The 24,247-nt window shown below is 43.3% G+C and overlaps 1 protein-coding gene across 2 annotated transcripts in view; it reads left to right on the top strand.

Annotated features, from left to right (window-relative positions):
- The window catches only part of WNK2 (WNK lysine deficient protein kinase 2), a 637,481-nt gene that overhangs the window by 270,415 nt on the left and 342,819 nt on the right, over positions 1 to 24,247 (top strand). The window contains exons 8-9 of one of the 2 annotated variants that reach the window (XM_069206414.1): positions 217 to 508; positions 1,197 to 1,256. In XM_069206414.1, the coding sequence (XP_069062515.1) occupies positions 217 to 508; positions 1,197 to 1,256 (352 nt within the window). The remainder of the gene's footprint in view (positions 1 to 216; positions 509 to 1,196; positions 1,257 to 24,247) is intronic. The other variant, XM_069206415.1, reaches the window with a different exon arrangement.

Genomic DNA, 24,247 nt, shown 5'->3' with positions numbered 1-24,247 from the left:
ACTATTAATTTGGAAAGTAAAAATTCATGGTTTTGAAATTTGCATGTTAAACATGCCATTTTCTAAGGTAACAAAAGTTCCCATGCCTTGTGGGGTACGTGTTACATTATTAAATTGGATTATATTGTGCCGTACAACTATAGGTCAGAAGGCATGTATGTACTTATTTCTGTTTTTATGGCACAAGTGGTATACTAACATTTGGTTTTTCTGCAGGTTGAATCTGGATTTTTTCATGATAGTGATGTCAAGATTGTAGCAAAATCAATTCGAGACAGAGTTGCATTAATTAACTGGAGAAGAGCGCGCATGAGGCCTGCAAAAGTGACGGAAGACCAGAGAGAAGTAGAAACAAGTGAAAAACCTACGCAATTTCAAGCACAGCCACAGGTTCAAGTTGCACACCCTAGCTATGCTGGACAATATATTCCCTGTGAAACAGAAGAGTCCGAAGTTGACCAGCACCCGTTTCAGCAGAACCTTCCTGCGAGCATTACATCTGTTGCATGTAAGCCTGGTGTTTACATTTATTTTTTTCTAAGCAATGGTAGTTCTTCTCCATGTTGATAGGCCAGATTTTCTGGCTTTAGTTTCCTGCATTATTCTGCAGCAGGGTTTGCAGCTCTTTGGTTCTCACATCTGGTGAGTCAATGTAATCTGTTGATGGCTCAAGAACTGTAACATAATTCGTTTCTGGTGACACTATACACCATGAAGAGATACAGTAACAGTAGTAGAAATATCAATAAAGTTCTCTTCAAACATTTTCTGTAATGAGAGCTACTTCTGATCAGTGAAACGTTTTGTGAGGTACCGAAGGCTAAGCAACTCCAGCATTGTTATGAGGCACCACCAACATTCTGCTTCATTGCCTTTAAGCCTAATGTCCATAGAGTCAGATAGTATTGTTTGAACAAAATATTTAGTCTAGGAGCACTATGACAGGGGTGCCATGTGAACTTGTATGGGTATGAATAGTATGTATGTGTACGAGTGACTGTTGTATGTACGTGTGGCACAAGACGTACCTTTTGCCATATGTGGCACTGTGCATGTATAACACACATACAATGATTCTTTTTAAATGAAAAATGTCTAAAGTGCACAAAAATGTTATGCAAAAATGTTCACAATATGGAACAAAAAAGTCTGCATTTTAAAATTCTACCAACTAAAATAATTACTGTATTTTTCAGTTATGAATATGGCACACTGTCTACCAGCCACTGGGAGCAAGATGCCTGCTGTGTGTAAAGGTGAGACTTTGAAATGGGAGAAAATTAAACTGATGAGTTATATTTGTTTATATGGATTCAGTTAGACTCATTTAAATGTTCTCCTATTTCAGAGTTTAACATTTACATGCACAAGGCATCTTGCTCCCAGTGGCCAGTAGACACAATGCCATATTCATAAAATAAGAACATAGCCATTTGTTTAAATGAGAGGAATTTAAAGTGAAGAAACATGCTTCAGAAAACAGACATCATTTGCTTAATTGAAAGTGGAGAAAGACAGTATGACTCAATGTTTCATAGAAATATTTTTCTTCACTTCAAAATTCTCTCATGTACAAAACAAAAAGACTTTTTTTAGTTACAGATATGTGACCACTGGGAACAAGAGCCCTACGGCTTTTAAATGTGACACTTTGAAATGGGACAAAATTATAATGTAGAGTTAACTTAATCATTAAGGTAACTTTTCACTTTAATTTGTTCCCCTTTAATAGCATTCAGAAACATTTTGTTCTCCTGCTCCAATATTGAGTTGGCAAGGTCTTTTATTTAAGAGTTAAACACATCAATGCTTCAGTTCTACACCTCTGGGCTCCAGCTAGGGTCATAAAACTGAGTACTGCTCATTATCAGGGCCTGCTACCTGCAACCTGATAATAATGTAAAATAAACACGACCGTCTCTTAACTTTAAACAGAAAATGTGATCCTGTGCTTATTTAAAAATTAGCTCAAGGCTGCGAGCTACTCTTAAAGAGGTCTGTGAGCTGCTGGTAGCTTGTGATCGACTGGTTGGAGACACCTATTCCAATAGTTGTAGCAAATGAGTATCCCCAATTCTCCTCTTGTCCCTGGTACATTTCTGATGTCTTCTGCATCTTCTTCATTTACTGCTGAGTGGTGGAGTTGAAGACGCCTCTCAGAAGTGACCAGCATTTTTACTTGTAGCGTGTTTCCGCGTGTGGGTGGAGACCTGCACATTGCAGCAGTGTCTCTTTTTTTTTTTTTTTTTTTTTTTTTTACAATTCTGATCCAGCAACAGAAAGACCAGGTTGGTGATCTGTCTGACTGAAAGGATTGTGCTTTTATTTGCATTTTGTGTTTTAGAAAGAGTAGGAGTGAAGAGCTGTCTAATGATGGTGATTTCTGTAGACAATTGTCCATGATTTGTGAGGTAATGTAGTGGTGAGAAAAGTTGTGAGTGATGGGAATAGTAACCTTTACTGCAGCTTCCGTATGCATACATCTCTAACCACAATCCTGTTATAATTTTAAAAGTCAATAAGGAAGTTTTCAAAATTTACTGTATTTCTTTGTGGTAGGTGGTCAATTGTTGAATAAGACATTATTTGTTTTATTCTCTCCCATCCAGATTAACTGCTGTTAGTTACGACTGTAAACTTTCATGTCTCTTGGATGTGATTTTTTTTTTTTTTTTTTTTTTCCCCATTGTCAGTACATCAAAACACAATTAGAGTCTTAATGTTTTCTGCATGAATAGCCATGTTTTAATTTATTAGTTACAGAAGGAGCTCTAATTCCTATATTCAGATGAGACTGCGCTGTATTCTGGCTCACAATTTGTTAGATATGTGCATATGTTTAAACGAAATACATCTTGTGTGCTTATGTTTAAGGCTGCGTTGGGATCCAGTTGGTTCTGAGTTAATGCTCTGAACTGCAGTTGATAAAGGCTATCTAGATGTGTCACACTAGATTCAGAAATAGAAACTTAGTGGGTCATTACGACTCTGGCAGTCTTAGGACTTCCAAGGCCGCAGTGGCGGTCGGACCGCTGCTAATGTGGCAGTCCCACCACCACATTATAACCTCCAGCACCGCCAGTTTACTTCCAAAGGAGGGGCTGGTGGACTTAATCCGCCATGGCAGTGCTGCAAGCAGCACCGCCCTGGGGATTACGACCCCCCTCTCTGCCAGTGATTACATGGCATAGCACCACTATGTAAAGGGTGGTGGAGAGTGGGTGTAGGGTGCCCCAGAGGGACCCCTGCACTGCCCATGCACTTGGCATGGGCAGTGCACACCCCCGCCAGCCCCATCACGACGTTCACTGTCTGCTTTGCAGACAGTGAACATTGCAACGGGTGCTGCTGCACCCTACGCACTACAGCATTGCTGCCAGCTCTATTATGAGCCAGCGCCAATGTTGTAGGCAGTTTCCCGCTGAGCCAGAGGGAAACTCTTAATGGGGCCTGCAGGAAGGCGGCCGCACTGGCAGCATCCTGCCCGTTGGGACTTCGGCAGATGGCCTTTTCCGTCTGCTGAAGTCCTAATCGGCCCCTAAATGTTTGTGTTCTAGTTTTTGTTTTTAGTTAATGTTCTGAGGCTGTTATATTGATAGTGTAACTTTTGCACCAGAGTACTTTGGGAAGGGTTTGGTATGCATCCGGTGAACAATGTATTGAAGGGCCTCTTAATCTCGCCTTTTATATTAAGATTTGGTTGTCCCTGCCCACTCTGCTTGATTTATTTTTTATGTGCCTCTGCTTTCCCCTCCCCCTTCTCTGCATCTTTGCCTGCCCCGTACCCTTTCTTCTCATGATCCTTTGTATTCCATTTCTCCAGCCCAAATCTTGCTCTCCTCCATCCAAGCTTCTCAGCGTAAACAAGACATGATGGCCCTATTTATTATAAATTCACAATCATTCTTCTTAACCCCTCTAGTGAACTCATCATATCCTTTTCTGTATGGTTATGACTTGGGAAATGGTTATGAGTTGGGGTAGCCTTTCCATGATACCCCATAGAATATCAAGTTGATTCCTTAGGAACCCACCTTATGCCCTTCAGGACAGGCTGTGGCAGGCATGGAATCTAAATTCATGTCTCGTTCACCATCCTTTTCCCCCCAAATCTCTTCATAATTGATAAATTAGAGGAATTTGATTCTGAACTGTTGGGTTGTCTTCTGTTTTGAATTGCAATTTTCACTCTTTTTCTCATGGCTATAAATATTCACTGGAATACGGGGATTCAAATATTTTTGTTTTAATTATCGCAGTAGTAATTTTGAACATTAATGTTTCTCTCCAAAACCACACCGTTCTACTTGTAAACACAGAATAACAGTCCTTAGTTACGAAACTCCTTCTAGACCTTCTTAATGGCAACGCTAAGTAGTCCATCAAATTTTCTCTTGTGCAGGTTAGGAAGCCCTTTGTTGTTGAACGTGTTTATTTTCTTTGAATAATGAGCACACACTCTTCCAGTCCTATTCTTCTATTATATCTTCTATTATATAGCATCTTATCAGACCAACACTGAACAACCTCCACCGAAGGCCCTCAAGTACAGATTATAGTCTTTGGTTTGAGAGGTATCGGGCCTCTTCCCAACTGTATCTTGATCCAGAAATGCCTGTGCACTTTGTATTTGTGCCAAAGCAGGTATTGCACCATGATTTGCCCCCATTATGGGATGCCATACCCAAAAGACTGTGTTTTATTGATCCATTCCAGGAAAAGGTGATAACTGTTTACCTGTTTTGCCTGTGGTGCAAACCTCAAAGTACGTATTATGTGATGTTTCTTTGTTTGATTTCTAGAATAATACAGTTTAATACAGCTTTTCTAGAAAAACGATATAACTTAAAACTTGCATAGAGGTTTCTAAAATATTGACAGTAGTGATAGATTAATCTTTTGTTGTTTTATAAGAATTCTAAATCTTTGTACTACATAGGAAAGTCTGATAAGGATTAGAAAAGTTGATAAGAGTTAATTAGTTCTATTACATTTCCACAGAATGCTATGCCATAGCCCAAGCAAGATACACCACCTTGTGGATCAGGTCTTTGCACAGAGCTGTACTGACACTCGGTCACAAAAATGATGCAGTTAATTCGGCCAACTGAACGGCCATATATGTTTTATACATGGCCTGTGTAGAGGTGGATCATCACAAGAGTCTCATAATCCCTGGTGAAATGCAGCTGTTCAACGCATATAAACTATTAGGTGTCCCCAGACCTTTTTAGGTTATGTTATTGATTGACAAAATACATGTACAATCTTCCTTTACTCAAGTCCCAGAGTAATACTTGGCTCTATCTTGTCTATTCCTCTAACAATGACCATAGTTCAGGTTACTCCTACTCTTCAGACTGAAAGTGATGTGTACCAGATGAACACCACACACTATCACAATGATGATTCAGGACCATGGTTGGACATATTACATCTCCTTTTCTGATGCCAATCTATTCAAACATTTTTTTCTGTTTGAGGATTGCCCTAATTCCTGGTTCCACCAGCAGAACCCTCATCTCCTGAAAAGGGATTTTTAGTCCCTTTCTTCCTTATTTGCTAGCCAGAGGTCCTCCATCTCTCTTTAGCAGGTTATCTTTAATGTGACCAGCAGAATTGGGCTCTTTGCCCCAGCAGCAAGAACAGGATGGCAATTTGCCCTTTAAAGATGTTTACAATCCTGGTTAATGTTCCAGCACTTATGTCTTTGCTACAAATAAAGTATGGTTTCCAAGAGAACTGTAAAAGTTGTTTCCAGGCATTTTGGCAATTGCAAGTGATGTGGAACTATTGCATTTCCGGGAGCAGAAGTGAAAAGAGTGCGTGACTAGGGTTCTTTGTGGTGTGAAGAGTGCAAGGAACTCACTCAGTTGCTTATTTTGCAAGGTCCTTTCCTTTGTCTGACCTGGACCAAATCCGAGATCCATAAGGACTTGTACAAAGCAAATGGCCCCAGTCAGTGGTTATACTCGGGTTCATAGAATCAAAACATGCTGGTAACTAAACCCAAAATAATAATTAAGATCAACCATTAGTAATCTGAAAGGGGAGAACTTGTCTCTGGTTTCTGTTTTGAGCTAAATCAAAAGAAGAAACTCAGTTCAGGGCTTCTGGCGGAGGACCATCATAACCATTGGTTATCCCTGGTCGTCACATTCACTAGAGCCAGGCTAGTCCCTAGTCACTGCTGCACATTCAATATTTCCTTACAATCCATTTTTAAAGAAACACACTGCTGTGCACAAACTGTGAGACCATATGCATCAGACATCTCACTTGGGTTTGTGCGACCTGAACAGCGAAACTACAGTATCAATGGGACTCAATATCGGGGACAAAATATCGAAAACAAAATATCAAAAACAAAATATCAACAGGTAAGTCTAAATTTTCTATACCTCATTTCACATATGTAACTGCGCTGTACATATATCTTCAAGGTACGCCGATGTGGATTAGCAATAGTAAATCTATACTTCCCCATATGCAATTACCTCTGATATTTTGTCTCTCGAGACTCTCTCCTCAATATTGTTGTTCCAGGGTGTTATAGTCCGTATTTAGTAGCACAATGGATAAAACAAAATCCGCGTGCTCATCCTGATAGGCCTGGCTTCTGCTAAGCTTCTCTTCTCATTCCAGTGTGATGGAAACACGAGGGAAGGGTTAGTATTTTTGATAGATGCATGTGATACCCAAAGCAGACAAATAAGCCTCTACGGAGTCAAATCCAGGGTGTGAAATAGCCATCAGTTTGTGCTCCCCAACAATATAGTTACTACATTCAGTTATCTATTCACATTCTGGGAAGCCATTTAAATACTACTGCTTCTTACCTGAATCATTTTATATGACGAGGACACACTTGGAGCTTTATCTGTTACATAAAAAAAATTAAAAATCTGCAAGGGAGCAGTGGGCATATTTCACTCTGTAGTAACACAGGGCCTTTCAGTGCAGTAGGCCAGCCCCCAACCACAGACCCCTCTGAATCGCAGCTAGTCTTGACTGCAAACTTGTGCTGCAAGTTTACAATGAGGCTTGTGAACTGTCACATGACAAGATTTAACAAGGATTTATGATGCTGTCCAGTAAACGAAAGATAGAGGATTGTCGACGTGGATCCAATCCTTAAAGAGGTTGAGCCTGAATCCTACGCCATCGTAAAGGAAGCATCCTGGTGGAAGCTCTGTGAGCCGGCACAATCTCTCAAGTTTATCAAACATAATATGCCATTTAGAATTCGCTGAGCTGTGAGATGTACAAGCTATCGATCAAGCAAAGCAGCCTGTGTAATAACCGAGTCCTGGGATTGTACAGATGCTGCAAGAGATTTGTAAATTGAAAAATCAATGCGTGGTCAAGCACGCAGTGCGCTTGCGTGCTGGAAACCTATCTGAAAAAAGGATCAGCTTTAATAAATCCTGGATTTTATAAGGCCCTGTACTATGATTCTATTGTCATGCACTGAGATCTATATGTTGCAGAGTGTGACAGTAAAAGAAGTACTAAACCAGTTTAGTGTATTACCTTTTAGAACGTAATACATAGCTTAGTGCGTACTTTTCAGGACGGGACAAATTTTATTATGCAAGAATAATCTCGCATAACTTCCAGCATTTTGCCTTATGCTTTGTGTGTTAAATTTAAGGTATTGCGACGCAAGAAGCGCTTTCTCTATGAGAGCAGGGGAGAATCACCCACCCGCCCACTGTGCGCCACAGGTGACAAACATAAAATGGCAATGAAATGATTTCATTGTCATTTTATCTTTTCCCCCGATGTGCGTGCTGCAGTACCCGGGCCCTGAAGCAACAGACATGGGGGCGTGTCCTCTGCTGCCGGTTAGCAGCAGAGCACTGGAGCAGTGGCTGAAAGGATGCTCCAAAGTGCGCATGTCACTTTGGCCAGCTGTTGTTTTCTGGCCAAAGTGACATGGGCACTTTGAAGCTCACCACTCAGAAGACTTAAGAAAGCTGGGTGCAGACCAAGCACAGGCCTCCAGGGCCTGAAGGAGCATCCAGCCAGCCCACTCCATCCACTCCAGGCACTTCTCTCATGCTGGTTAACAGCATGAGTGCAGTGTCTGGATTGGTTAGGGGAACTCCCCAGCAGACTGCAGTCTGCAGAAGACCTAGGAGGTCGTGCTACATTCGGCAAATGCCTTTTATTTTAATTTAACATGGGGTTTTGGAGGGAGGGGTTGTTTTATTATGGGCTTTTGGGGGCGTGTGTTTCATTAAGGGCTTTTGGAGGGAGGGGCGTTTTATTTTCTTTTTTTAGGAAGTGATTGGAGAACTTATTTCACCCCACCACTTGTTAGGATTACCAACTGCCCCTGCACGACACGTTGCATAATAACATGTCCATTCACGATTCAAAAAATCCCATCACGGAATACAGCAAACTATGAACATGTTCACAGCATTTGTGCTTTTTGCTTTATTTTTTTAGTGCCAATTTGGTCCTTGTGACCATAATGAGTGTGAGGAATCATTTAGCATAATTCTACTTAATAATGCAGAAAGAAGTACACACATTTTGCACACCCTGACTAATTTGACTGAATTTGGGTAAAAAGCATAAGGCTAAATGACCAATTATGCAAATTGCGTAAGCATAATAGAAATTCTGCCCAGGGCTGCAAAACATGTGCTGTATTTTCTTAGTTGCCAATCTGTGGATGGGAAAATGCAGAGGTATATGTACGCACTGAGACCATTGCATGTGAGTTGTACATACATAGGGCAAGGCATGCTTAAACGTATTACTAAATAAAACATTGGTAACATGTCTAAGTAACAAATGCTTCTGTATCAAAGCCATAACTGGCTAATAAAATAATGTAGTATACACTAATTATATTTGCATGTTCATTGGTTTTACTTTCTGTCATGATAAAATGTTGTTGCATTAAAAAAAATAATGAACAAAGTAAAACGTGCATGCACATATCCTTTTTTAGGGATTCAGTGGAAATGCATGCATTTTGTAAAAAAAAAAAAACACATCTACTTAGCAATATTTTGTTGTATATGCCTTTCGAGTAAACTGTTTAGCATGTAAATATCTTCTGGCTTCTTTTCATAGCACTCTTCTAGTGTAAAGCTGTTGCGTAAGTAGTCAAAGTCAAATCTTTATTTCGGTTAACAAAGTAACCATAAAAGTACAGCCCTGCGACTTAAAATGCCTCTGGCCCAAATTATTCGGATTAAAAACCTTTTAGTAAGAGCAAGATCTAACTGTCAGAAAAAAGTAGAATGCAATCAACTGTGGGGTGAAGTTTCATCACAAGGCCTAACGATATTTTAGATGGGCCAAACTGACCGAGAAGAAAACCAGGTTGTCACTACAAAACCTAACCTAAAACGGGTGAGCAACATTCTATCCAACATATTATCAAAACATTCCAGACACAGATTCATAGTTGTAGTGCTACGGAGCGCAACATATTCTCCTACGGGGGGTGGGGGTTGATAAGTTTGTAACTCTCTCTAAGGCAGCACTTCTTCAATATAAATGTGGTTTTACACCCAAGTTATCAGTTTTTGTCACGGTTTCAAGCTCAAAGACGAGATGCTGTCTTCCCAAACTTGTCAGCTCCATCTTTATATAATTGAGCCGGGGCATATTCAGGTTTTTCTCGCATGAGAGGCAATCCTTGACAATCTACCTGTTAGAAGAGGCAGGCAGGTTAGTCCAAATCGAGCACCACGGGTGCGGGGGGTGGGGCAGTTTAATTGTGTCTACCTCTTAATCTACCTCAGCTCCTGGTGCAGGATGAAGGTAAAGAAATCGGGCGGGATACCCACTAGTCTCCTAAGCACCCTGTTTTGTTAACCCTGAAAAGGGTTCACACTGGTGTATCCCCAAATGCCTGCCCGTACATCGAAATTGATAAACACTTTCTTCTATAGACCTTAAGCAGTGGGACCACAGGTTTTTTGCCAATCCAGTTGGCATGATTGAAGACATACCCTGCCGAATTGACTAATTTGTGACAAACTTTGGCAGTACATGAGCCCCAGCTACACCTTACATCAAAAACAGCACGCAGGTATGAAGAAGTCTGGGTAAGGGCGAGAGGATGTCGTATTATAGAGATGCCCTGCATCTTGGTTTGCCTAAGATCACTGGTTTACAGGCACTCTAAGACCATAATTAAGGTCTTAGAATGATTTCTAACTAGTCCAAGGGACCCCATAAAGATGTCAAATTCTTGTACTAGAATGTTAAAACTTTTTGCAGGTCCTCAAAAGTAGTACTGCATCATCTGCATGCAATAAATCAAGGACCTTCTTCCTGCCAACAGACCGGGCATCAGTAGCTTTGTTGGACAGGGCAGTGTCTAAGCCATTATTATGCAATAAAAACAACAATGATGCTAGGATGCCCCCCTAGCACACCCCTCTCCCCACCCTGAAGCACACTGTCCGCTTACCTGAGGGCTAAACCTGACAGAGGCAGATGAATCATAATGAAAGGCTCTCAGGAACTGGACCAAATCACCATCCTCTCCTTAGCTGGTCAGAATCTCCCATAACTTGGACATTACCACACTGTGGAAGGCGCAGGATAGGTTCATGAAGGCAGGCAGATGTAGCCTTACTTAGCAACAGTATATTTTTGGATCAACAGGTGTAAATTCACTCACTGCTGCATCACGCCGAACCCCTCATGGAACCCATACGACACACCCAACAGAATGTCAGACTCCCTGACCTGGACCAGAAGGCATTCCAGGACAAATCTGCCCACAAACTTAATGGCTGAATCCAACAGAGATATCAGAAGGTAGCACCCCAAGGGTTGAGGGCTGCTCTTTTTAACAATGGCCCCAATGACAGCAGATCACCATCATTTTGGAATGCCCATCTTGCTAATGGATTTAAAACAGTTGCACAACAGGGGAGCCCATAGATCCGGAGATGATTTGTACAAATCTCTGGGTACCCCATCTGGCCCAGGAGCCTTATTTCGGGGGTTTTAATGATCACTTCCCTAACCTCATATAAGGTAAATTCTACGGCTAAAGGGAGGGTCACCTCCTCCTTTGCAAGCTGGGCTAAGGTCTCAGACCCGTAGTCCACTTTAAAGTGGGTTCTTGGCTAATGGTGGTGATGAGCGTATTAGCACCCACTGTTTTTAATATTTGCTGCCTCTGCCCAAAAGGCCCTGGTGTCTTTCAACCTGCAAGCCAAAACCAGCTTTCCGCAGGACTCATTCTGGAGCTCTTTGCGCCTGGACCCTTGGGCAGCTTTATAATCTGCTCTGCATTGTTGGATTTTGTTTATATCCCTTGGTGTGTCCTTCAGTGCCTCATGTAAATGTGCTGAGGCCTTTCTACAGGCTTGGTTAAACCATTTGGCCTCCTCAGCCCCTGAGCTATTGGTTTCAGATGCAAGCTGCTAACCACAGAATTCAGCTTGACAAATTGTTCAGATGCAACCTTATGATCGTCAGTAAAGGTGAGGCATTCAAGCACCAAAGGAAGGTGGTGCAATCATAATTGTTTTCAAAAGGTGCTCAAGTCTGCAATTTTCCACTCCACACGCAGACCCTGGTTCTTGGTTACTAGAGGCTGAGAGGCCACACTTTTGTGGCCGTCCCCCTCCTAGGAATAGATAAATCAAGACTTAAGGGATTATGGTCACTGTGAGGACTTACATTAATAGCAGACCTTGAAACCCTGGCTAAACGATCACAGGTAACAAAAATGTAGTCAATAACAGAGGATTACTCCCCCTTTCCAAAATAGCTTTTGTTGGTTAGAGTGTGTCACAGAATTAATTAAACTTGCAGTTTGAGATAGGACATGACCCCCCGCTCATTATACCACGGCTGCATATTACTCCTATACTGAGGCAGTCAAACATATGGCATTCCTTTTCCAGTTGGGTTGCCCCTAATTTTACATTAATATCTCCCCCTAGAATAATGTGATACCCTTTAGGTGCTGAGGCAAGTTGGGCTTCAAGACCTAAAATAGGGAACCCTGGAGATTCTAAAGGTGACAATAACAGTCCCCCTGAAATTCTTACTGCATCTTCCCTATCCACCCCACCTTTCTTGCCATGAGAACCACCGGGAATAAGTTGCCCTGGGGCCTGGAGTTCCTCTTACTGCAGTGTCTAGCGTTATTAATAAGCTCCACTGTGGACTCGCGCTACATGGCGCAACATCATGACATTTCTCATAACTATAACATAGGGGCATGTGGCAGGTGGAAGATCACATCTTGTGGCACCCTGGGGTCAAGCACGCATGTTTTGGGGGTAAGGTAGAATTTCCTACTAAACAATGGTCCCTAGCTTGTGTACCAGGCAACTCGTGGTCCCTCGTACAAGAGGGAACAGACATGTCTAAACCAGGGACAGGGCCTATACCAGGCAGGCATACAAAGAAGCAATTGTCCCCTCCCCCTGAAAAGGGGCTATTGCTTCTGAATAGGACATGATCCCTTCTGTCCAACAGAAGTAGCATCACCCCTTCCTCTTGTACCTTTTATCAGCCTATCATCCAATTCACTCTGTTTAACCTCAATACGCCAAAAGCATTCACACAGCCCTAATAATTTAGAAACCAGGAGGTCAATAATCTCCTTGTTGAACTGCGCAAATTATCCCCAAAAGCCTCTTTGCAGTTAGTCATTAGACATTAGTGTAGGCCTGTCTGGATTAGCTGTAGGGTTGTGAATAGCCCCCCTCTTCCATTTGGTTTGCAATGGCAGGGTTTGATTAGCAGTCTGTGGGTACAGAGAGGAGGCACACTTATCAGGATGGTCACAGCCCACACTTTCCTGGCCCGAAAGCGTAGTGGAGGATCCATTATCAGTAGGTAAAACAGCTAGAGATAGTAGTCTTTCAGCAGGGAGGATTTCCTTGTCTATGGCCTCCACTGCCTTTTCGACTTACCCTTCAAGGGTGCCTACATTCTTGGCAGCTGCACTCTGTGTTGGGGCCTAGCTTACGCTTTGCCATCCTGCATGGGTGTAGAACCAATAACAGACAGCAGGTGAATCAAGAATGGGATAGGCTGCCCTGTGCAGAGGGAGAAATATGTCCAAAGAGATTTTTGGAGAAGCATAAAATAAAATAAATAAAAAAAACACTGCAAAAAAGCACTGCACCTTTTTTGAAAACCAAAGTAAGGGGGTTGGCCCAGCCTCCTTCGGGCTCCAACCGGTGCTGGAAGGGCTGCCCTTGGCCTGGGCTCTGCCCAGTTCTGTTCTAGTGACATATTTGTTGGCCAGGGCACTAGCTTTGTGAAGCCTATCTGTGGATGTGCATTCTTCCGTAGCAGTAGAATAATAGTTTGCTTATTTTTCATTTGTATCTTTGAAAAGGGATTACTTGGAGAAATTGATATATTTTGGATTTAGGTTTTAAATAGCTCTGGTTGCTTTGTGTTGGCAACTTTTTAGGTCAAGCCTAGACAGCGCTTGTGCTGCCATTTAGCAACCTGTTGTATATGCTTGGTATGGTTAAACTCCACCCATTGCTTTTCATGTCTGTCAGTGTCCTTTAAAAGTCCTTGCTTGCTAGCGGTCATGCCCCCTTCTTTGTCCCTCTTTTTTTAGGCTGAGCATAGCAGTGCGCTAGCGCTGCTTTTCCGATGCGTTGGTATGTATCTGGGCTTTTAACAACGCCCACCTCATGCTCATCACTACCACTCATTCGAGGGCTTGCCATTCAAAAATCCTTTAATGACATTGGTAAATGGTTTATGTTTGCCCCTCCTTGGGGAGGTTTTGTTACCGCCTTAGCTATCGCCCCTGTTACATGGCTAATTGCACTTTTGCCGATAAGTTTGACTGCAAGCAAACTTTTTCCTTTTGTGTCTCTCCTTTTCGCTGATGGTCATGGCGGCTGTGATACTGTGAATATGCTCGCTTATGTGAATAAGTTTTACTTTTGATTTTCAAGTTATGTGGCAAGAAAAGTCGGGTTAGGAGTTTACAAAGCTAATAGCTCTAGCTCGAGCAAATGCGAGACCCAGTGCATTGCAAATGCTTGTTCTGTTCCTCCCACGGAGTAAGGACTAAGTACTGTATCATTACCCTATGGTTCTTTATCTGTTCTTTGGGAGGGCTATTATTTTCTTCGTTTCCTGCTCTGTTACTGTTTGTCTGTGCTCAGCTTCAGCTCAATAGCTGCTTACGTTATAATATAGTATTCCTTACTCCCACCTCCTCTTAATGCTACAGTTGTGTTAATGCTGCCTCCCACGCCGTGCCTTCCACTCCGTTGCTTATATTATTTTAGCCTTTTTGCAATTTTTGATGTCGACTGTCAGTTAGGCTTCTTTTGGTAAGAGATTTGTTTGGTTTTGGGCTTCCTTTTAAGGGGGATTGGGCTTGGTTTTAGCCTTTTTTCACAGTGACAAAATGCTAATTCACGTTCGATCGCCGTAACTGCAGCCAGGTAGATCAGGGCGATACTAAGCATCTGGGGCCTCCTTCTATAAAGTCCCCATGTTGGCCCCTTGTGCACATTCAAACAGATCACAGAAGCACCAGGGTCAGCAGCTTCAGTTACAGACGCCCCTTTTCCTGCTCTCTGACACAGTTCCTCTTGTTGCGCTGACCGAGCACAGCAACATTGAGCACTACCCGCAGCAAAGGTATGGTTTGTACACTCTTTGACTGTGCCCAACTGAACTTTGCTTACAGCTGTTCTTATCTTATCTTCCACCTTTCTTATCACATGTTTTCCCAGCATCTTGGGTCAAGGCCTCATGTTTCATAAATTGACCCACAGGTAAGTTGGAAATAGTCTGCATTATTTCAAATGTAGTTAGTATGCAACCTTGATTCAGATCACCCACAAGCCGAGTCCAGTATTCTCCCAGATCTTCCTGTCATAATGGGGTGACAAATCTCTGATAGGTAAGCACCATAGTAGTATTTCTAACACGTATGGCCATCCCTTCCCCAATTTATTAACATATCTGTGCCAACAGAAAGAAGTGAGCCTGATTGCCCTCATATACACTGTTATTCTCCTTTTGGCCCCAAGAACACTCCTACAACTCCACCCATCCCAGATTTATTATGGAACCTTAGAGATTCTAGTGCTGATCTGCTTACCATCCACCACACCAGCCACACCAACTTTGCGGCACAATAATATGCCTCAAAATTGGGGGTGCCCATGCCACCTTCACTAAGAAGTCCCATCATCCTGTTTAATGTCATTGTTTTTTTCCTCACAGCCACATCAAGTCTACAAGGAAGCTATTATTATCTACAGAAAAACACCTACTCGCTACTTCAGGAACAGCTGCAAAGAAATGTGTGTGAAGTTGTGGCAAGATAATAGTTTTGGTAATCTTTGCTCAGCCCAGGGGCAACAAGGGTAATCTGGGCCATAAGGGGATGGCTGCTTAATCCTTACACCGCCCTTCCAAATTCCCAACTGTTAGATCATTATTGGTAAGATAAACCTGTACCCCCAAATATCAAAAAATATTTGGTTCCCACATAAGGGAGGCGATCTCCGTAAGCGAGCCAGATGCATCACTGCTTTGAAACACTCTGAACAAGCAAGATTTTGCCCTATTAACCCTTAATCCTGAGTATGAGCTGAAGGAGTCCAGTAGATTCATAGCTATTGGCAGACTCAACCTATGTTCCCTCAAATATAACAGGGCCTTGCTGCATACAAGGAGATCATATGAACTCCTTTAGCAACGGGATGCCCCACTTTGCTGCTCTTTCTTGGAGTAGAAATGCCAGGGGCTGCATCGCATGAGCAAACAGTGGGGAAAGTTGGCACCCCTGGCATGTTCCCCTGCATATATAAACCAGATGTATGAAGGCAGAATCTATGCACACTCTTGCTACATGCTCCTGTAAAGTATTATTCATCTAATGATCTTTGATCCCAGGCACACAACAATGACCAACTCAAGATGTTGCAGGCCTTTTCTATGTCGAGGGAAGCCACTGCAGCATGTGGATACATATGAAAATTCTCCATAGATTAAAATGCATGCTGTTCCTGGAATGAACCCACTCTGGTCTAAATGGACTAGCTCAGGAATATGCTGGAGGAACCTCTTTGCCAATAGTGGAGACAATGTCTATTTGTTGAAGGACCATATATGCTCCAAACATGAACCAAAGTCAGCTCTTGGGATCCCTGGATGTAAAATTGGTGGAAGTGACTGTTAGGGCATGGTTGTTAGGGTGTCTCTATAATCAAGATAGATCCCCACACATCCACATCTATTAAAGTGTGGATCATTATATATGAAAGAACCTCAAGACATGGTTGTTCAAACAGTAACTCCCCTCCCTCCTTCCCATTTCCCTCCCGCTCCCCCCCCCCCCAGCGCCTTGAGACCCTCACAGGTGAGTAGCACGCTCTACAAATTTGTATTCAAATCATCTATCCCCCTCAAATATACAGTGTAGGTGGTACCCACTAATTGACCCCTCCACCTCAACTTTTCAAACTGTTTTATTAATATGGGTTTCTTGTATGCAGGAGGTATGTATTGACCTACTTTTAACATTAGAATGTACCACCACACATTTGGAGGGAGTCCCTAAACATTTGACATTTTAGGTTAACTAGTTGTATCCACCCTGCATTCTAGTTATGCAAATCTCTGAACCGGGGAACCATCAACCTCCCAAAACAGGGCACCCTTATACATGGAGTTTGAGTTTCCATGGTGATTCAAATCATCCTTTGCGTGTTTCAACCATGTTTTTGTGCTTTGTGTGAAAACGCTTCCCTAAAGTCGTGGCTACGTAACTTCCTTGCCATCTCAACAAGAAAAGAACATATCCCACCAGTCGGTCCATATGTAGTGTGTATAGGTCAGACATATACAACATGTATTGTGTTTCATGTGTCCTGCAGCCACTTTGAGGAACCAATCTGAAGCTGCTAGCCAAGCCTTAACATTTACCTCTGTGCATTGCATCATTGGCAAAGTTACAAACCAGATTAGACCCTCACACTTAGTGACCTACTCAAAGAAGGGAGAAACCCATCAAGCTTATCTTCAGGGTTGAGTCTTCTTTATCTAATATCCAAGTCTGAATTCATCAGGGAGACTTCCAGGCAAGGCCATAAGTACCTCAGTGGTTCATCTGAATCCCCTGACTTGTGCTACAGCCCTGTTTTGAGATCCAGTGGCTCATATTGCATGGTCTTGCACAAATGTTGCTTTCTCCTACGTTACCTGCTGCATAAATGGGCACCCATCAGAGGGCTTTCTCTTCATCTTTTTTCTGCTTCTCGGCCTGCGCTCCTTCTGGGCAGTCTCATCAGAACATACCTGTGGAATACTCTGTGATTCTCTCCAGTCCCTGGCATCGGGCATGGAGGCATTCAAGTGAAGCCCATAACACCCAAGAGTTGTTAAACTACAGGGCTTTAACTACTGTTGTTTGAGTGGCAATGTACCTGATATTGAACCACGACATTTCTTTAAAATGATGTGGACTCCTAGATGAAACCGTGTGGAGTCACCAGAGAGGTGATCATATTTTTGCAGACCTTTCATACCTTTGGTTGCACAAATATGCTCTTAAGTGGGATGAGGATGACGTCAAGAAAACTAACAAGGAGGGCAATTCTACTGCCTTCTTTGGACACAATGGTGGTTCTGAAGTCTAAATTGGTTAGGTATGGCTTAATTCTTCATAGGAATGATAGATGATTTCTAGTCATGTGTACTTTGAAATAGAGCTCAACCTCACTGGGGAGTGAGTGATTGTGTGTACAATGTGAGTTGAGACATGAATCTGCCCAGTTTGTTGTTGGATAACCAGCCATGGATTTGTTCCTCTTCAGCGCTATTACCAGTGAGGAGAAATGATGACTTGGTTCAATCAATTTGAGTATTTGTAGAGTGCACTACTCACCCATGAGGGTCTCAAGGCGCTGAGGGTTGGGGTGGGGCCTGCTACTGCTCGAACAGCCATGTCTTGAGATGTCTCCTGAAGGGAAGTAGGTCGTTTGTCCGAAGCAGGTGGGTGGAAAGAGTGTTCCATGTCTTGGCGGTGAAGTGGGAGAACGATCTGCTGCCGGCGGTCATTCTGTGGATGCGTGGAACAGTGGTGAGGGCAAGGTCGGCGGAGCGAAGCTGTCTGGTCAGGGTGTAGAAGGAGGTCTGTTGAGGTATTCTGGTCTGGTGTTCAGTGCCCTGTGAGCGTGGGTGAGGAGTTTGAACGTGAGTCTCTTGTTGACGGGGAGCCAGTGTAGGTCTCAGGAGGGCTGTGATGTGGCAATGGCGGGGGATAGCCAGGGTGAGGCGTGTGGAGGCGTTCTGTATGTGTTGCAGTCTTTTCAGGAGTTTGGCTGTGGTTCCTGCGTAGACGGCATTGCCGTAGTCCAATGTGCTGCTTACGAGGGCTTGGGTGACCTTCCTTCTGGTTTCAGTGGGGATCCATTTGTAGATCTTCTGCAGCATGGAGAGGGTGTTGAAGTGGGAGGAGGGAGATGGCTTTGACTCGCTGGGTCATAGATAGTGAAGAAACCAGGATGAATCCCAGGTTGCATGCTTGGTCGGTGGGTGTCAGTGCAGTTCCCAGTGCGGCAGGCCACCAGGAGTCGTCCCATGTGGAGGGGGTGGAGCCAAAGATAAGGACCTCAGTCTTGTCGGAATTCAGTTTCAGGCAGCTGTTCTTCATCCATTTGGCGAGGGCCTTCATTCCTTCGTGGAGGTTGGTTTTGGTGATGGCGGGGTCCTTGATGAGGGAGAGGATCAGCTGGGTGTCATCAGCCTATGAGACAATGTTGAGGTTGTGAGATCGGGCGATATTAGCAAGCGGGGCCATGTAGAGGTTAGAGGGTCGGGCTGAGGGATCCCGCCGATGATTTTGGTGGCTTCAGAGCGGAATGGAGGGAAGCAGACTCTTTGAGTTCTACCAGTGAGGAAGGAGGTGATCCAGTCCAGGGCTCTGTCCCAGATTCCTGTGTCTTTGAGGCGTATGCGTAGGGTGTGGTGGTAGACAGTGTTGAATGCGGCTGAGAGGTCCAGGAGGATGAGGACTGCGGCTTCGCCGTTGTCAAGTATGGTTCTGATATTGTCGGTGGTGACGATGAGGGCAGTTTCGGTGCTGTGGTTGCTCCAGCATCCGGATTGGGATGGGTCAAGAGTGTTGTTCTCCTTAAACAACAGGTCAGTTGTTTGTTGACAATTTTCTTTGACTTTTGCCGGAAAGGGGAGCAGGGAGATGGGCCGGAAGTTCTTGAGGTCCTTTGGGTCCGCCTAGGGTTTCTTGAGGAGGGCATTGATCTCTGCGTGTTTCCAGCTCTCCCAGGAAGGTGGCAGACTTGAAAGAACTGTTGATCTTCCAGAGTTGGGGTGCGATGACGGAGCATGCTTTGTTGAAGATGTGGTGACGGTAGGGGTCAGATGGTGAGCCAGAGTGGATGGTGTTCATGATTTCAATGGTGTCGTTTACGTGGGTCCAGGAGAGCAGGAGGCTGGTGGTTGGTGAGTCAGTGGTGTCGGTGGTTGAGGGGGGGGTCTGAGTGCTTAAGCTGTAATGGATGTCTGTGATCTTGTGGTAGAAGAAGGTGGCTAGGGAGTCGCAGAGGTCTTGTGATGGTGGAATGTTGTTGACGTTGAAGCCTAAGTTGGAGAGCTCTTTCACAATGTTGAAGAGCTCCTTGTAGCTGTGTGCATTGTTGGTTAAGCTTAGCTTGAGGTAGGTGCCAGGCTGGCGAGAAGGAAGTAGTCTTTTAGGTAGTCTGTGTTTTTATTGTGGAGCCACTCAGGCAAATATTGGTGTCCTCTGATTGTTGTTTAATCTAGAAGTGGCAACGATGATTCTTGATTTGCAGCATGTAAATGGTGAATATCACCAAAGAGGTGAAGAGTCCTTTAGGGACTTTGCAGGTCGCTGCAGCCTCTGTGATCTGGGGTGTCTTCAGGATGACTCTATGCGTATCAGCTTGGTTGCTGCCAATTCAACACAGGGGGTGGTACAAACCTCACCTCTCGGACATAGCTGGAACATCTCTTAGAAACAGCTTGGGTTCTCTTCTCTCTCTGACACTGACTCAGCCTCCATGCACACCAGCATAATGCAGTCTCTGCTCCATAGAATCATCGAGTAAAAGCTGCAAGTGGAACAGCTGCTGTATATCTCTGAGGAACGTGGGCCATTCTAAGACAGCAGAGCATCCCTTTAAATTAAAGAAGTCATTTCAATACGCCTAGCACTCGGTAGACGTAGAGGCTCCTTTGGCAAAGCTGTAATATGTAAGCCTTCCAGCTACTCCTGCCAAGTAGCTCATTCGTTTTGATAATATTGCAGCACTTTACACTGATGAGCCCAAACGGCCACAACGTGAGAAGAGAAAAATAAACTGGAGTTTTCATTTACATTTCACAGCACATCTCTGCTCCAGCTGCAGCACAGTGCCCAAATTCACAAATAATACATTCTGTGTGCCAATTGTTCTCGCTGTTCCGTGGGGACTGAAATGCACATCAATGCACCAAGACTGTGTTAGCATAGTGAGATAACGAGGCAGAGTTCGGCCCCGATGGCCTCCTGCATGCAAGCATTTATTAGCAGGTACAACATTCTCAAATCTGTTGTCCATGTCAGTGGCGGCTGATTCCTTTTTATGGGAATGCCCTTAGGCCGCTGTGTGTGAGAGACATTTCCATGGCTCAGATAGCACTGCATCCCGGCAACTTTTGTAGGTAAAGCTCAAACTGCACGATGGCCTTAGTACTGCCTTGTGGGTAAACAAGAAAACAATGAATTTCCTTGTAAGTGTATGTGAACGGTGAGGTAAAGGTCTCCGACTGATTCTTTGTGTGTGCAATTATCTTCCTTAGGCTCCATATAAACTCCAAGTGTTTCTGGATACGGAAATATCCTCATCTGGCTGTTACAGAAATTGTCTGAAAAGAGCTGAGTGAGGAGATCAGCATAACCCATGTGTTATTTGAGGCAAAGCAACACTTTTTCTTACCGGCCTCTTGTTGTGGAGACAGGAAAAGAAAGGGAAGAACCAGCCTTATACGGCATAGTAATTAAACCTATAGGCTACCACTGCAATTTTTAGGTCGAGCAAAGCAGTGCGCATGGGTTGGGAGCATAATTTGTGAAGTGAGCTGCCAGTAAATGTTGGCAGTGTTAAATACAACTGTATACGATGGCCTTGGCCTTTATCTCAGTCTTTTAGTCAATGGTAAGTCAACTGGGTATCCCAGAACTTGTTTTTTGTTTTCATTCTGCAAATCTGCTGCAGTCCGTAGGTGCAAGACTTGCCAGAGCAGATTTAGTCCAGATGTGCAGCCATAAGAGCAGAAGCAATAATTAACTATAATTAATTTCCAGTAAGAGCAAAAGCACGTACTTAATATTTGAAGTGAAAATGGCAGGATTTCACACAACATCAACCTGCATGACACGCAGACAAGCAAGAGGTTGAGCTGCATCCATGCATGAAAGACTTGGATGTATTCAACCTGGGGAGACATTGCTTGCAATTTACTCGCCAAAGAATTAAGGTGCCCTCTGCGTATGAGGAAAGCTTTACAATAAATGAAGAAAAAGTGGGAAAAGGGGCATATCAGTAGAGTGTCTACAGTTACTTGGGCCGAAGCTGCCATGTAATTTTATCCTAATCTTTGATACGTCACTCAGCGCTTGGATTATTAATCAAATCTAGAACACAACATTCCCAACATAAACAAATAGTTAAAGCATTGCTTAGAAAGCCTTCATCAAATCCAGCTGCCCTAAACAACTACAGGCCTATTTCATTGTTCCCTCACCTGGGTAAATTATTAGAGAATGTAGCCTTCAGCCAACCTTAGTGTTATGTGGGTGAAAACAGTCTATTACACCCCTACAATGCAGATTGCCACCCAGGTAGAAGTACCGAACTTGTGTTGACATTGGTTCTAGATGATCTATGAAGACTGATGGATGGTGGTGGTGTCAGTGATCTGATGTTACTCTGCCTGTCTTCTGCCTTTGAAACCATCATTCATATCACCTTAGTCAATGCACAGTCCGATGTACCCACAACAGGGACCACTACTAAATTGATAGTATCCTTCTTGGGAGATTGAAAAAAGCCTTACTGCTTTTTATTCAGAGTCAAAAGAGCTCAGTTTTGGTTTCCCGCAAGGTTCCATTCAGTCATCTGTTTAGTTCAATATCTAGAGGCACTCTCCTACCAAAGTTACTGCACCTTACTAAGGTGAAATTTTCATGTATGAAGTTAACCCCGAACTGATCTTTGGTCAGCTTGTCTTTCTAAGCAGGTAGTGTTTCAGTCTTCGCCACAATAGGACTGCCTAGCACTCGCACAGCGGTAGTAGATATTACCAAACTTCATGAAATGCATTCTTACAAAAATGGAGCTCCTCCATGCCACTCAAGACACCACCTCTTGGGTAGTTTATAAATGGCCCAAAATAATGGCCTACGCCAGTACCTGTAGCATCTACTTGGACTCTAAGGTGTCCCTGACCATCAAGGCAGCCAACATTGCTAAGATCCGCTTTTCCACCTATAGACCTTGAAACAAATTATGTTTTTGTTGACCGTCATCATCATTTGGCAGCGATCAATTACTTTGTTCACTATGAACTGGCCTATAATAATTCAGTCTTTCTGGTGCCACCAGAAAAGAGTCTGCATCTCCTGCAGCTGGTGCGAATGCTGCTGCCCGTCTGATCACTGACCTAGCCATTTGGAAACATGTCATATTGAAGTACCCATGTTTGTCTCCCGTAGCCAAATGGGCTTTAAAGCCATGACTATTTTCTATAGAGCAATCCACCAGATTATTCTTAATTTAAGGCTAACCAACATACGCAGTACAGGCTAGACCTCTCGATGCCGTCTCTGTCTCCAGACCCCTCCTGTGGCTGAGGAAAGCCTGTGTGTCAGAAAGCTTCTGTATGGTCTGTCAACCAAAAGGTTGAAGTGTGAAAGGTATGTTACTTGAGACATGGTCTTTCAGCTGTTTGCAGAACTGGGGAATAGAAGGAGCAGACAGACCTAAGTGGGATGGTGTTCGAGGTCCTCAACAGAAGGCCTGGTGCAGCTAGTGCATTTGAAAATTTGCCAGGTATACATTTCTGACCAGAGTGACAATGTGTAAACTACCCCTTAAATCCAAAAAGAAGGGCTAGGAAGCAGCCACAAGACAATTTGAAGAAATGTAGTTAATTTTCCAGCCTAATTTTCAAGGAAACGATAAACCAAACAAGCGCTCGCAACGCCAATCGATTTGCTTTTAAAGGAATACTGTATGAAAATGTGAGGCATTGCATGTAGATAGCATGAGAATGGCTATGTCTTTCATGCGGAAGCAAAGAACTGTAGAATAACATTGGTGTAGGTTAAAAGGTCAACTGGCAGTTGCACTGGCAAACCAGATCTAAAAATCCAGGTAGTTTAAGGATTCCCTTTTCCCATCTGTGCTGCTCCCAGAGAAAAGACGATCAGTTATCCAGTTATCAAAGACACTGTAATAGCCTTACAATGTCATGTGTGTGCCACTGAAAGTTCAAGCTCGGACAGCTAGATAAACAAAATGATCACAGCTGTGTGAAGGATAAGTACATTTTTTTTGTGGAAGCTCACAACATCTGCCACCTCAAAACATGTACTCCCGGCTCCTAACATATCGGCAAAGACCAGGATCCTCTTTCCTGGTAATTCTCACTTAATTTTCGGGCAACTACTGTGTTATCAAGTCAGACCATGGCTATAGGTTTGTTTGCAAATTAACTTTCAAATCTCCCAACCAAGCACACACAGGCACCTGTTAACAATGTATTTCATGGTAACTTTACCTGAGTCGTCATCACACCTAAACAACCCTTGGGCTTTTAGAACTCATTTAAAAACTGTGCATAGTATAAAGAATTGAGACAAGCTAGTTCAGCAAGTTAATGATCATAAATGTGTGTAGTTTGAAATTAATCTCATTTATTATTGTCTTGATTAAATCTTTCATCCACCCTTCCCTGGTTTCACGCGAGGTTACGTCTTCATGTTTAGAGGCTGGACATTTACTTAAGGTATCTTCTGGTACAAATTGCTCCCTTTTCAGCATGAGCTACTATTCGGGTGCATGTAATGTCAACGTATGTAATTCTTCCGTATTTTCCATGTAGCGTGATTTGGTGCATATTCCACTGGTATGAACACAAGGTGGACTGGAGCAGTTTGTAAAGTGGTCCCATATTTTTAATGGTCTTTTTATGTCTGTTTCATTACAAGCAATAGGACACACTC

Source organism: Pleurodeles waltl, chromosome 9 (assembly GCF_031143425.1).
Source record: "Pleurodeles waltl isolate 20211129_DDA chromosome 9, aPleWal1.hap1.20221129, whole genome shotgun sequence".
In the NCBI taxonomy this organism is placed as follows: domain Eukaryota; kingdom Metazoa; phylum Chordata; class Amphibia; order Caudata; family Salamandridae; genus Pleurodeles; species Pleurodeles waltl.
Note: the sequence above shows the minus strand (reverse complement) of the source record. Positions and strands in the feature narration are given on the sequence as shown.